The sequence below is a fragment of the Dromiciops gliroides genome, chromosome 3, assembly GCF_019393635.1.
Source record: "Dromiciops gliroides isolate mDroGli1 chromosome 3, mDroGli1.pri, whole genome shotgun sequence".
In the NCBI taxonomy this organism is placed as follows: domain Eukaryota; kingdom Metazoa; phylum Chordata; class Mammalia; order Microbiotheria; family Microbiotheriidae; genus Dromiciops; species Dromiciops gliroides.
Window position 1 is genome coordinate 288,811,774 of NC_057863.1, and position 13,499 is coordinate 288,825,272.

Here is a 13,499-nt window from a genome sequence, read left to right on the forward strand (position 1 = left end):
CAAATATAGGCATGTAGCTCTATAAATATCCATAATATTATCTAACATAACAGTACTTTCCACATCCTAGTCAATAGATAACAGTGAATTCTATGGAAGGACCAATTCTTTAGTAGAATTCCCATCTATTAAGCAATGTATTTAAACAAAGTTGTTTTACGTGTATGTGTTAAGGAATGTTTCCGAACCAGCAGCGTTTGGTCAATAAACTGATCAAGTTTCAGAAGCAAACTAAAATCTTGTTAATTATCTAAACGGAGCTTATATGTGGCAATTCACAAACAAAAGATCAGTCTTTTACAGTTGCTTCTACTACCCTATAAATATTCTCTCTGACAGTTTTTATATTGTTAGTTTTGTATTACACTTATTCCACAGTATTTAAAACTAGAATGGAATCACATAATTAATTATCTAGTCCAGGGTCTTTATTTGACATGTGAGAAAGCCAAATTCCAGAGAGGTCTGAATGACTTCCCCAAGGTCATAGGTAGCATGACCACAATTCATGCCCTCAGCTTCCAAATCCAGGGCTCTTTTCAATATATTATACTGCATCTCTTAACATATAGCGACCCTCCTGAACTGATAGCTTCTTGAGAAAAAGAACTGTTCCTTATCTAAACTTTGTATCTCTCCCACCATGGGAGGGGCTTAATACATGCTGAACTAGTCCCCAGTGACAATTATATATTATGTATATTCTTTAAAATATACATGCCTTTTAAAAATCTTTTATCAATGTCTTTTGTCTCTACATCAAAAATCTTTCCCATCCCACAAAATGAACCCTCGGATGTGATGAAGGAATTATATTCTTTATTGCAGCTATAATTTTCCAACAATTGCAGTTTCTAAGCTTCTGACATTTTTGAAACATAGTAACTTTTTGTAAACTGGGATAATGATAACATCACAGTGTGTGTCGGGAAGATTATTCTTTATGAGTTCATATCTGGCCTTAGACATGTAGTAGTTGTGTGTGAGACCCTGGTCAAGTCACTTAACCCTGTTGGCCTTGGTTCCCCATCTCTAAAATGAACTGGAAAAGGAAATGGCAGACTACTCCAGGGTCTTTGCCAAGAAAACCCCAGAAGGGGTTATGAAGACTGAGATATGACTAAAAAACAACTAAATAACAACAAAGCCTAAATACAGTAACAGGAGAAAGGACAAATGTGGGCATGACAGTCTTTCTACCCTTGTAAGCACCATGGCAAGTATTTGTTTTATGTAAATTACCTTGGTAATCTCCATAAATCCAGGATCTCATCCGCATAGATACTCCCTCCACCAGTGCCATGTCTTCCTAGAACTCCCCCAGAGGAGATCCAGCCAGTGTTCTGGAGGTGTTTCTCTTTATCTTTTAATTTATATTAAAATATTTTTTAAATTATTCCCTTTGTTCTGCAGTAGTTTTAATGTCCTTTTGAACTCATTATACTTGCACATGAACATGACTACCCAAACAGGAAAAGACTGAATGGGGGTCGGGAAAAATTTGGCAACAGTAAAAAGTTATGTATACCTATTTTATATACCTATATATCCAGGGTTGCGTAAAAATTTCTCAGGCAAAAAGGGGTCACAAGTGGAAATAGTGTTTAAGAAGCCCTGGTTAATGCAACAGACACGCCAATGTTTAGCTAAGCATTAATACAAAGGAGTAAAAATGTACCCTGTTAAATTGTCGTTGGTCAAAAGTGAATAAAGAGCCAGGTACAACATTGTTTCTTCCTTAATTTTAAAGAGTTACTTAATTTTAAAGAGTTACTTTTAAAGTTAAACCTTTAAACTCACTAAAGAATTTTCAGTACTATGCAATAGTACCTCAATACTAAGAAGTACTACACAGACACCCTACCCTTTTGGATGAAGTATGAAGTAATGAGAACAATAATGTCAGTTTCCCAAATGGAAATTGGTCATTTTCCAGTCAGTTCTCAAAATCTGACCATATCTTTTGTTCAGACTCAAAAAGTCCCTCCTGCAAAATCTTAAGGTTCTCTGGATCTTCCTTTTTCATTGGTTTCCCATTTTAAGACTAAATAGAGCCTTCATTGGTCTTAAGAAGCTCATTTGAAGACATCTTGATTGTAAAACATGAATTTCATCTGGTACGTACTTTTTTTTTTTTAAACTCAGAAATTCAAAGAAAAAATTTGGCTACTAGTTAGTTTCCTTTGTTTCAGACAGAGATAGAAACAGAGCCACAGCAATAGGGGGAAATGCTTTTTGTGTAGAATATACTGTACACATACATACACAAAAATAGATTAATGGATTCTTCAAATTGTTCATTTTAAAAAAATAAGGAATATATATATATGTCATTTAAATTGTTTGCTAACTGTAGAGCATGCATGTGTCTAGATCAAGAAGTTAATGGATTTTAGGAGGTGTAGGAGAAAATACTCATATATATATTTGGTAAATTCTAACTAAAATTTAGCTATCTGATTTTTTAAAAGTATTATTCTGATGAGTGTTCATAGGCTTCACTAAACCAACAAAAAGGAGTCTGAGACACTGAAAAAGGTTAAAAACATATGGTCTAGAGTATTGTATCTAGATCCAAACAGTATATTTTCAAAAGAACATCAACAAACTGAAGGAAAGTCTTTAAAGGAGTGGAAAGAAGATAGCTAGGGACCTCCAAACCATGCCACATAAGGACTTGGAGTGAATAAAGTAATTTTGACTATTATTAATATCCAAATTAACTATAAAGGACATATGAAGGAAGACTGCATCCAGAGAAAGAACTAATAAATAGATGTATACAATAGTTTTGCATCTATATGCCTATTTGTGAGTAATGGTGGCCATCTATAGAGTGGGGGTAGGGAAGAAAAAAAGAAATTTACATAACTTTATTATATATTTATAAGGAATAGCAAGTTGTACATAAGACTTGCAGTTTTGTGTGCAGTCATCTTTTTTAAATTATGATATGGGAATGCTTGTTTTATTCCATAAATTTTAAATGAAATAAAGTTTTTAAAAAAGAACAATCAGTTGAAAGAACATGAATTTAGGACATAATCTCTGGCTTCAAATATTTGAGAAAGATAGAGAGATTAATTGGACTTGATCTCAGAACCAGAACAAGGCACAGTAGATGGGAGCAGCAGATTTAGGCTTGACATGTGGAAAATTTTCCTTACAATTAGAACTATCTAAAAATGGAATGGACTAACTTATAAAATGTAGGGGCTTCCCCCTTACTAGAGATTAGATAGATCCTTATTGGTAATGTTGTAAAAGAGAATCTAGTACAAAGTACAGGTTAGACTAGATGGCTTTTCTAATGCTGAGATTCTCTGACAAAGCTAAATGTGCTTTTTTGTTTTGTTTTTAATTCAGTCTTTATACTCTAGGACCTTAAATTACACCCTTAAGTTAGAATGGAATGCTTTCTAGTAATTGTTTCCTCCCTAAATACATAGCCTTAAATAAAGCAAAAAATATGAGCCAGGGCTTGGCACTTCCTAGTAAACATGCCAGAGAGAGGTTTATGAAACTAGGCCAAGCAACCTATCTGACTAAGTCCCAGGGATAGCTCAGTTGCTGTGACCTCAAAGTTGCCCCTTCTTGCTTTCCCTGTTCCTGTGACTCCAGTCAGGCAGCAGGTGTATCATGGGAAATGCCACTCATTTTACTTTCCTCTGTTCTTGGCAGGGAGGGCATTGACCCTGACAGTGCCAAACTTGGGTTCTTTATTAAATGGTTATGTTCATATCTGGGCAAACACAGAAAATTCCAAAATTAGTTTGAGTCACCAAAGGAAAAACTGTAAGATTCCACTAACAGTGTTGGTGTTCTCAATTGAACTAGGAAAAAACTGCTAAAGATAACCACTCTTAGTTTATCTCCACATAGCAGATAGGAAGCACTGGGAATGAAAGGAAGTAATGTGCACATTACATGCACATGTGAAATGTAGTTAAAAGTTTCCAGTTTTCTGTCTAGTACTATGCGTTAGAGTCAACTATGTTGATTAGTTTTGTTCTTTTTGTGTTTGTTTTAAAAATTACATACAAGACATTGGGCCCAATAAAACTAGCAAGGCCCATGAGCCCTCTAATCATTAAAGTATTAACATGGCATGTGGAGCATTCAATCACAAGGAAAGAATTGTAGGCAGGTGTTTATTCTGACTGGGGGGAGGGTGCTCCCTTCCTCCTTTTTCCTTGGTATGCCTCTTCCTGTATCCGTCCTGTATTTCTGTCTCTGTTCTTTATTTTTCACCAAATGCATGAAATCCATTTGTGAGAACTGAGTCCACTTTCTGTGCCAGGTACCAGCTTGTGTTTGGTGCCACAGGAACCTAACTCATGTTAGGTTTATGACACAGTAAGCTGGAAAGTGTGTTTAATGTTTAAATGTTAACAAATACATCCAGTTAAGAAACGTGAACACTGAATGGGTATTACATAGTAGCACTTGGAATTAATGGCATGAATCTTCATTTTCAATTAGTAGATTAAACTGTGCCATTTTAAAAAAATTTAGTTAATACACTGATTTCTGTTTATGCTTTGCTCTCTACTTGCTGTTCAAAATAGGAACATGCTATGTGTTATTGTGTTACCTTTCTATTCTTTGTTGTTTTTAAGGGTGCATAAAAGTTTGAGTTTCTTTTAAGTTTGGAGGTGGGGGGAGGAACTTTCCTAACCCCATCTTTATTTCCTAAGTGAAACACTTAAGTGATATAAAACTGTATTGACACGTGGTTTTGTTTCTCTTTTCTGATATCTCTGCCTCTTCCCCTCTCTGTTATTAAAGGAAGAAATGCCCCTGGAAAGCCAATGAGAGAGGTTAGTGAGATTCAGGCTCACTGCCATGGCTTCTTGTCTGTCACATCCTGCTTTCTGTGTTTGGCATTTGTGCCGTAACTGTGCATGTATGTTTGTGTGACCAAGTGCATTCCTCACAAGCTCCTCACTGAAAAATTATTTGGTGCCTCTGAACTTTCAGTCCACAAGCAACCTTCCTGAAGTGTTCACCACAGTTGCCATCACCAGGAAGATGGCGGGAGAGAGGAGAAAACTTTAAATGACAACTCTTTGTGATCTACAGGTTGGAATTGTAACATGTGTCTTTGCTGCTCTCACAGATTGAACATAAGCAATCATCTCAAAACACATCTAGCCTCCAACTCCTTTTTTTCTTAACCAATGATGGAACTTCATTATGGCCACAAACCTCTAAGTTTTTTGAGCCAGTGGTGCTCTTGGTGCTGTTCCCTCTTACTGGTTAATGTACTATTTCCTTTTCAGGGGCAGAAAGTGAATACATTAGGAACAGAACATCAAAAGGTGTCATTTACTTTAGGGTTAAACACTGCTGAATCAATGCCATTGCTGCCCATGGGTTGATTCATAATTTGGAGTATAAATTAAGAAATGAAGTAGAAAGTATTTGATGTTGGACATGTTCAGATTTGTGTAAAAATGGATCTTAGCATTTGCTGGGTTATTTTTTAATCCCTGTAAATGAGAATAAAGTTATAATGGGCAACATTATCATTAAATGCTGTCCTATGGTTTCCATTGAAGCTGCTCCAAATCTTGCTATATGTTTTGTGAAAGATGAGTTACAGTACCCAAAGAACTGTTTAAAGAAGTGTTTAGAGACTACCTGACTGCTATTTAACATGGTATTTTTTTCCTTACCAAGGGTGTAGAATAAATGAGGCAAGAAGTGGCGTTCTATAAGGGATGCCTTCTCACCCCCTCGCCCCTCCCCCGCCCCACATGCATATAGGCTGAGGGGAAAACAGCCTTTTGTATAAATTTATTTGAGGAAATACTTATTTCTCAGCCTTTCCAGAAGTGCTGTATATATATAATTCTAATTAAATGTAACCCCTCCCCCAATGTCATGTATTGTAACCAGTATTCTTAATTGCATCTAAGCCAGTGCTCACAGCTAGGATATATGGAGTGAATTTGTAGAGGGAATGAAAGGAAGGAATAGATTCTAACTTAGAAAAACTAAAGGAGTCTGAATTGGTCAAACTCTAAAATGCCAGTTCAAATTATATGCTGCGTATAGCTACTATTGTTTGTTCAAACAGAGGTGCACGGAGGACTCACAAATATAAAACTATTTATCCTCAGCTTTTTTTCCAAGGCCAATGAATATAATTAAGGCGATGTCAAGGATTTACTGAAAATGGATCTTCCTTCTTGCCTGAACTCCCTTCCCAAGGGCCAACCCTCCACATAGGTTCAATCATAATTATATTATGCTAAACAGTTCTACTGTTTCTTTTTGCAAACAGAAAAAGCACAAGGCTTTTATCATTAGAGTAGAACCTATAAAATAGAACCCATCAGATTCTTCCTATGTACAATTCAGTTTGCTAGATCCTGGAAGTGGAGTCTAAAACTGAACGTAGAGGGTCTGCCCTCTAAATCTGGACCCTTGAGATGGCCCAGGCACTTCCTAGCCAATGATACTGACATCCTCAAAGTGACCCAGGCACATGAATAGAATCATTTATTTAAATGAAGATTCAGTCTTCTCAGGTGTTCATATACAGATCACTTCTCCAGACCCTTGGTATGATTATGCTGATGTAGGTTACGTGAACTAGACATATGTTCTTTACTTCTGGGTATAATGGAGCAATAGTAACATGTTATGCTGGTGTTCAGTAATGCCTACGTAAGAAGTGACAGTACATTAGACAATTCACCTTTATAAGGCGATTTGAAATGTATGTCAGTGTAGGGTAATGCAACACTACAATTTACACAAAAATATAATTGACTTAAAATAATATGCCATGCTCATAAGGAATTTAAAACCTTCCTAAGGTTTTCGGAAAGCCAACAAACCAAATTACTGTGACAGATTATAAATGGGAAATAGCTCATCTGGACAATCAACGAGACTTTTCAAAGATTAAATGATAAGTAGAGAAAGATGCAGTATTCAAACACTGCTCTGGCATTCTGAATATCTTTTATTTAGTAGAGAATTTTATTTTTGTGAAAAGGTAATATATTGAATTGTGGTTTAGTTACTGGCTTTTTGCCAGGAAGTCTCAATTCTAGTCACATGAAAAACAGCCTCCTCTGACATTTATGTTGTATGAGAGACTAAATATGTCCCTATTACCACCAAATTGGAAAAGCAGGGAGCTGACCTAATAAAATAAAAGTTCAATATATGTTATATTTGTGTTCAACAATACCTACTTAAGAGTCGATTAAATTAGCACCTTCTATAGATATATTTTTGTGTCAGTTTATGCCTAAAGCAGATTGCAAAGGTCTGAATAATGACTTCTGTTCATTGCCTAGTATACTAATGGCATGAGATTTTTATTTCATCTTTATAAAAAAAAATCCATCAGGTGAAATGAATGACATCATTCATGCTACAATCACATGGTATAATAGAAGCAAGATACAAATCTGTTTGTTATGTCCACATTACAATAGACTTTTTGCTCTTGTACGGATTTGGATCTCTCTCTTCTGGGCAGCATTTTTTCAAAGATAGAGATTTTTTTCCTTGCTTCAGTGCAAATTCCCTTTATGCCTCCAAGTCTGTTAAGTTGAAAGACTTGGCCTATGACATAGCTCACTACACAGGAATATAGGATCATGGGAGCTAGAAGGAACCTAAGAAGCCATTTATTCCAACCCCATCATTTTTCAAATGAGGAAACTGGGTCCCAGGGAGGTCAAGAGAATTACCAAAGGCTCCACACTGGGGATGCCTGAAAATGGCTGATTTAAAAAAAAAAATCATAAAAGTGATCACAGAGGTCATCTATAAAAATATGCCAGGAGCATTAGTACATCTTCTACCAAGCACAGTAAGGGGCAACCAAATTTTGGTGAATCCTTTACTCCTTTTAAGGATAATGAGCATCCATTTCAGATAGATAGCATGCCATAATTATAGATTATGTCCATATTTATTCCATACCAATATGTGGAATGAAGATATTTCCTTATCCGTTACTTAAAATTTAACACACATTTATAGTGGAGATCATTGCAGGGATACAGGACCACTGTTTGCCTACATATAAAATGTAATATGTGTTTACTATCTCTACTTTTGAGCTATTGCCTACATCACAAAGCACACCTGCCCAGATGAATATTTAGTTTCTGCAAACTGAAAGACTAGAATAAATTCAATACTAAGCAATTTCCTTTCCCTCAAGATGTTACCTGATTCTGTATTTTGCAGTATATATCCAAGGTACCTAATATACTAAAATCTAGTAAAGGTGATTTTTTAAAGTATTAAATTTCACATGCAGGAGTCAGGTTGTAAGAATCTTACATTTCACCTTCCCTTTTGTAGGGACAGTTTTCTAAATAACAGTTAAAGTGATAACTAGGTAAATGTCTATAATCACTGCATTCTCTGTTACCTGTGAATGGGTTATCCAGGAATAGAATTGCTCAGAGGTATATAGCAGAGCTGGGAAACAGTCAGAAATGATGTTGGGGCAACCCTGGAGCCCAATGGCACCAGTTGACATTTGCTCTGGTCTACAGGGAGCAGCAAATGGCCTATTGTGTTTCCCTGTGATTTTCATAATTTAGAGCACAAAGCTATTGAAATGGTCGCCAGGGGGGTTGTGAAATCATAGGCCGTATTCATGAAATAGTGCACATGCCTTACTGGAAATGTTTCATTTGCAATCTCTACCAAAAACAAAAGGCGTTTTTAAAAAAATATAATTATTCCACATAGAAAGGTCAAAGAAATTTACTCACTTTGTAACCTTGTTATAAATGGTTAAATGGTACTAAACTTTTAATAAGCCCCAACTTGAATAGGTCCCTTGTTCCATGAATTCTCCCAAATTCTGTTTCCATTTTTAATATGCATATAGATATCTAATGAAATAAATTCTAGAAATAGGCTATGGATCCTAGTATGGTCCACACTTTAATTTTATTGAATTATTTAGTGAAATTATTACAGGAATATAAAAATAGATATAGTCTGAGCTAATAACTCAGTAAAGCATTCATAAGTCAGGATATACTCAGTGGATAATTTACTGAGATCAAAAAAATTAAGGTTACCTATATTTTTTAAAAAATGAGATGCTTATTAAGAAGCAATCTTTAACTTCCTCAGGTAACATTACCTAGAATTTGAAATTTTTAAACGCCTGTAAATGAATATACACTGCTATCTCAGTTAACAATATTAACATTGTTCCTCAGATTCCTTGCTGTCGGACAGATTATTGATACCATCATGTTATAATCAGGTCATTCCAGTGACTAACTCCTACTTGGAAAAAAATAAATAAAGCTACATAATATCAAATTCCATTCCATAATATTTTCATGTTATTACTATTCTCCAGTGTAATTAGACTTTAAAAGTGATCTTGGGGCAGCTAGGTGATGAAGTGGATAAAGCACCGGCCTTGGATTTAGGAAGACCCGAGTTCAAATTCGGCCTCAGACACTAGCCATGTGACCCTGAGCACGTCACTTAACCCTCATTACCCCGACACCCCCCCCCCAAAGTGATCTCCATCCTGAAGGACTCCAATTTAAATATTTGTACTATACACAAAAGAGAATTCCAGGTGTTTATTTTTGCCCTCAGATGAGACAACCAAGGAAAGAATTTCTCTCTCTCAGCCTCACCGACAAAAGCCCTCAAAGTAAAATTTCATGCTTAGGTAGTTAGCTAAAAACAAGTTATTCTAGTTGCCAGTTGCAAAGATGAAATGCTTTATAGAAAAACCTTACAAATTTGCTTTGGACCTAGGAGCTAACCCCAAAATTTAGGATCCAGATAAATTTCTTATCTCTCCAAGGTTCCCAACTCATGCCAAAATATTCATGTCTCTAAGTAGCTACAAGAGTATTTTGAAGGATCATTTGGAAAGACTCAAAAAGGGAGCTAAGCAAAGTGGACTAAGATACATTTTGGGTCACATGAGGGAAGTAGGAAGCCCTAGTTAGTGGCCAGTGGACTCTTCCCTTGCTAAGTGTATGCATAGGTTCAAGTCAGAACTGGACCAAGTATGGAGGCAACCAAGAAACCCACTATTATTCCCATCAGGTGATGTTTCCATCAGGTAATACTCTGGGTGTCCTTCCAAAGCATTATGATGTAGCTGTGTGACCCTGGGCAAGTCACTTAACCCTCATTGCCCTGCAGAAAAAACAAAAAACAAAAAAAGCATTAGGATGGGAAAACTCTAGCTTGCAGGAATCACAAGAGCACAGTGTACTTGTGCACTTTTGAGAAGGATTATGCTTTAAATCAGTCCCCATGTAAATTATCATTTCTTAAGTTCTGAAATGTAGTATTTGGAAATTTTCCATTTAAACTTCATTCTAATGGTTATTAATGCTAACAATGTCACATTTATACTAACAGGTGTGTAATGTCTATAATATGGCTTTGCTTCTTACTGGGAACTGGTAGAGACCAAATCATAAGCAGCTTCTGTGTTGTCTGCACCCAAAAAAAGGGTGGGGGGTGATCTCCAAATAGCTTGATGTTAATGTTCTGATTCTTAAATCACTTGAAAGCATTTCTTTCTCTTTCCCTTTGTTTTTCAGGACACAATGTAGGAAACCTTTTCCACATGGCAGATGATTTGGGCAGAGCGATGGAAACTTTAGTTACAGTCATGACCGATGAAGAAGGATTAGAATAGATGTTTTACAACTCCTGATGTCCCGCATGGTTTTTATAATATTCATACAACAAAGAGGATTAGACAGTAAGAGTTTACAAGAAAAAAAAAATCTATATTTTTGTGAAGGGTAGTGGTACTATACTGTAGATTTCAGTAGTTTCCTAAGTCTGTTACTGTTTTGTTAACAATGGCAGGTATTACACGTCTATGCAATTGTACAAAAAAGTTGTAAGAAAACTACATGTAAAATCTTGATAGCTAAATAACTTGCCATTTCTTTATATGGAACGCATTTCGGGTTGTTTAAAAAAATTTATAACAGTTATAAAGAAAGATTGTAAACTACAGTGTGCTTTATAAAAAATAATGTTGTTTATAAAAACCCCTAAAAACAAACAAACAAAAAAAAAAACCTTTGAGGCAGTGCATTGTTTTGCATCCTTTTGGCTCTCTGTCCATATAAGAGATTCATGTTTTGTGTTCTTTTTTCCTTGCACATTAAAGAGAGTAGATCCTGTAATAGCACCAACATGACTGCTTTACCTTGCTCTTTTTTTTATTGTTGTCTGGGTGGGACTAGCCAAGGGTTTTTTCATATATGTATGTGTGTGTATATTAGATATTTCATATATAATAGATATACACTCATATACTTTATAGGGGAAAAAACCTGAACTTCCAGTTCAATGATGCTCCCACCACTTTGTAAGTAAAAGACAGCTGCTTACAGCTGCCCTGGCTGATGTGCCTAGACTAAGATGGGTTCTCATGGGACCCTGGAGCTGGGAGGAGCCTCCCACATTAAGTCATTGTCCAGGGCTCCAGGTGCTAATTCAAGCTTTTCCCACTGACAACTCAACACTAAAGGTTTGGTTTTGGTTTGGTTTTGTTTCGTTTTTTAAGAACATACTAATACATAGGACTTATTCTACCAGATGAATACAGTGATTAATATAGTCCACATTCTGGCCCTGGAGATGCTACAGTCTATTTAATGATTCTTCCGCAAAAGGAAGGCAAAACATCATGATGCATTTCTTTCCACCACAATATGTTATAAGAAGGAGGGGGTTTGGGGTGGGGGTGGGGGGCTAGGGAGACAGGAATTCTTAGTTGCTCCTTGCTAGTGAGCAGACTATATGGTCTGAAGCTAGGGATTGTATATTTGCAAATATCCATAAATACTTTGATAATTACCACACAGTGCACTCTCCTAGAAGTCAAGCCACAGCGGTGCTTTCAACATCTTCCCATTGTAAATGAGATCTAAGAGGCTGCAGTTCTTAGTGGAAAGTAATCCTGTGGAAATTATGACTTAGTTGCAGTCAGTCTTTTCCAATGGGCAGTTGAGAAAGCAGCCACATGGCAATCAGGAAAATGTTCATAATTAATTGAGACACCCAAATCATCTGTCTTTCCATTCCTTGCCAGTCTCTGCAAATAATACCGCACAAGTAAGGATGACTTGCAGCTGGGAAGACAGATTAAATTGTTTAAAATAAATAAATAACCCCAGAGGAAAAAAAGAGGACTGGTAGTAAAAGCTTTAGTATTTTTAATGTCATTTTACTAGTCTATGATTTCATCATTCAGTAAATAGGAACTCAATGTGTGACCCGTTAATTTTGCAAATCTGTTACCTCTTATATGAAGTGTAATTAATCTTGGGAGAGTGGGTTTTGTTCATTCTTTTTAATGATAATTAACATCCAACATGGCTTGTCATGCTATTTCTACCTCACTTTGGTTTTGTGGTGTTCCTGACAATTCTGTACAAATGATTTCACATCATCACCACTTGTCCATTGTGTGAACTGATCTCTTCATTTTAAGTCTATTTTTTTTTCTTTTTCCAGAAAACCCAAAGCTCAACTATCAAGTTAAATTAGGATTCATTTTTGTCTCATTTTCCTTCTCATTGATGACCTGAGACCATATATTTGGCTCAGGCCTCCCCTGTACCCTCCTCCACCCCCAGGAAAGTTAATTTAATTTTTTTTTTTAAGGAAAGGGGTTTCATTACTTTCTGATAATAAATTTTGAGTTTCTTTCTAAAATCAGAGACAAAGGGATTGCACGGTTTTGTTTTCATCTTTTTTTGTTTTTTCTTTTAGACATTAGTTTTGGAGTGTGTCAAAATATTTAAATAAAAGTTGAGAGCTTTATTGCTGCTTTTTTAAGCATAATTTGGACATTACTTCATGTTCCTTATAACCACAGAGTATTAAACTGTAAAACATAATCAATGTAACTGAAACACAAACATCATATGGCATGTGACATCATTGTTATCCAGTACTGCTTTCTTACTTGGGTACCATGATCTATTGTGTTTTAACACCAACACTGTAACATTTATTAATTATTTTTTTAAATCTCAGTTTTACTGCATTTTCACAACATATCAGATTTCACCAAATATATGCCTTACTATTGTATTATATACTGCTTTACTGTGTATCTCAATAAAGCACGCAATTATGTTATAAAAAAACCATTTTGTTTAAGTAGAGTATCTCTTATGGAGTATTGGGTTTGGGATATGCTCTGGAGAACTGGGATTCTGTCTCACTGTCATTTTGTGGTTCACTATTTTTCTCAGCAGGATCTTATATTTTTTATAAATGGTTTGGAACTTGAGTAGGGGGCAGCATAGGAGAAGAGCTTTGAGAGATTGACTTACTATCTCAAAGCGATTTTGACATGAGCTAAGAAAAACTAAACCTAACTTGTAATTCTGCTACTGGTACCCCCTCCAATGACATAAGAAAGAGCATAAAAATTTATGGAAAGTTTGTCTCAATGAAACACACTAAATTACTTGCTCCATTGTGTAATTTAA

General features: G+C 35.8%; 1 protein-coding gene across 1 annotated transcript in view; it reads left to right on the top strand.

Moving 5' to 3' along the window:
• The window catches only part of DMD (dystrophin), a 2,325,391-nt gene extending 2,312,246 nt beyond the window's left edge, over positions 1-13,145 (top strand). The window contains 1 exon segment of the mRNA XM_043994767.1: positions 10,578-13,145. Within this exon segment, the coding sequence (XP_043850702.1) occupies positions 10,578-10,675 (98 nt within the window). The 3' untranslated portion in view covers positions 10,676-13,145.
• The last annotated feature ends 354 nt before the right edge of the window (positions 13,146-13,499 follow it).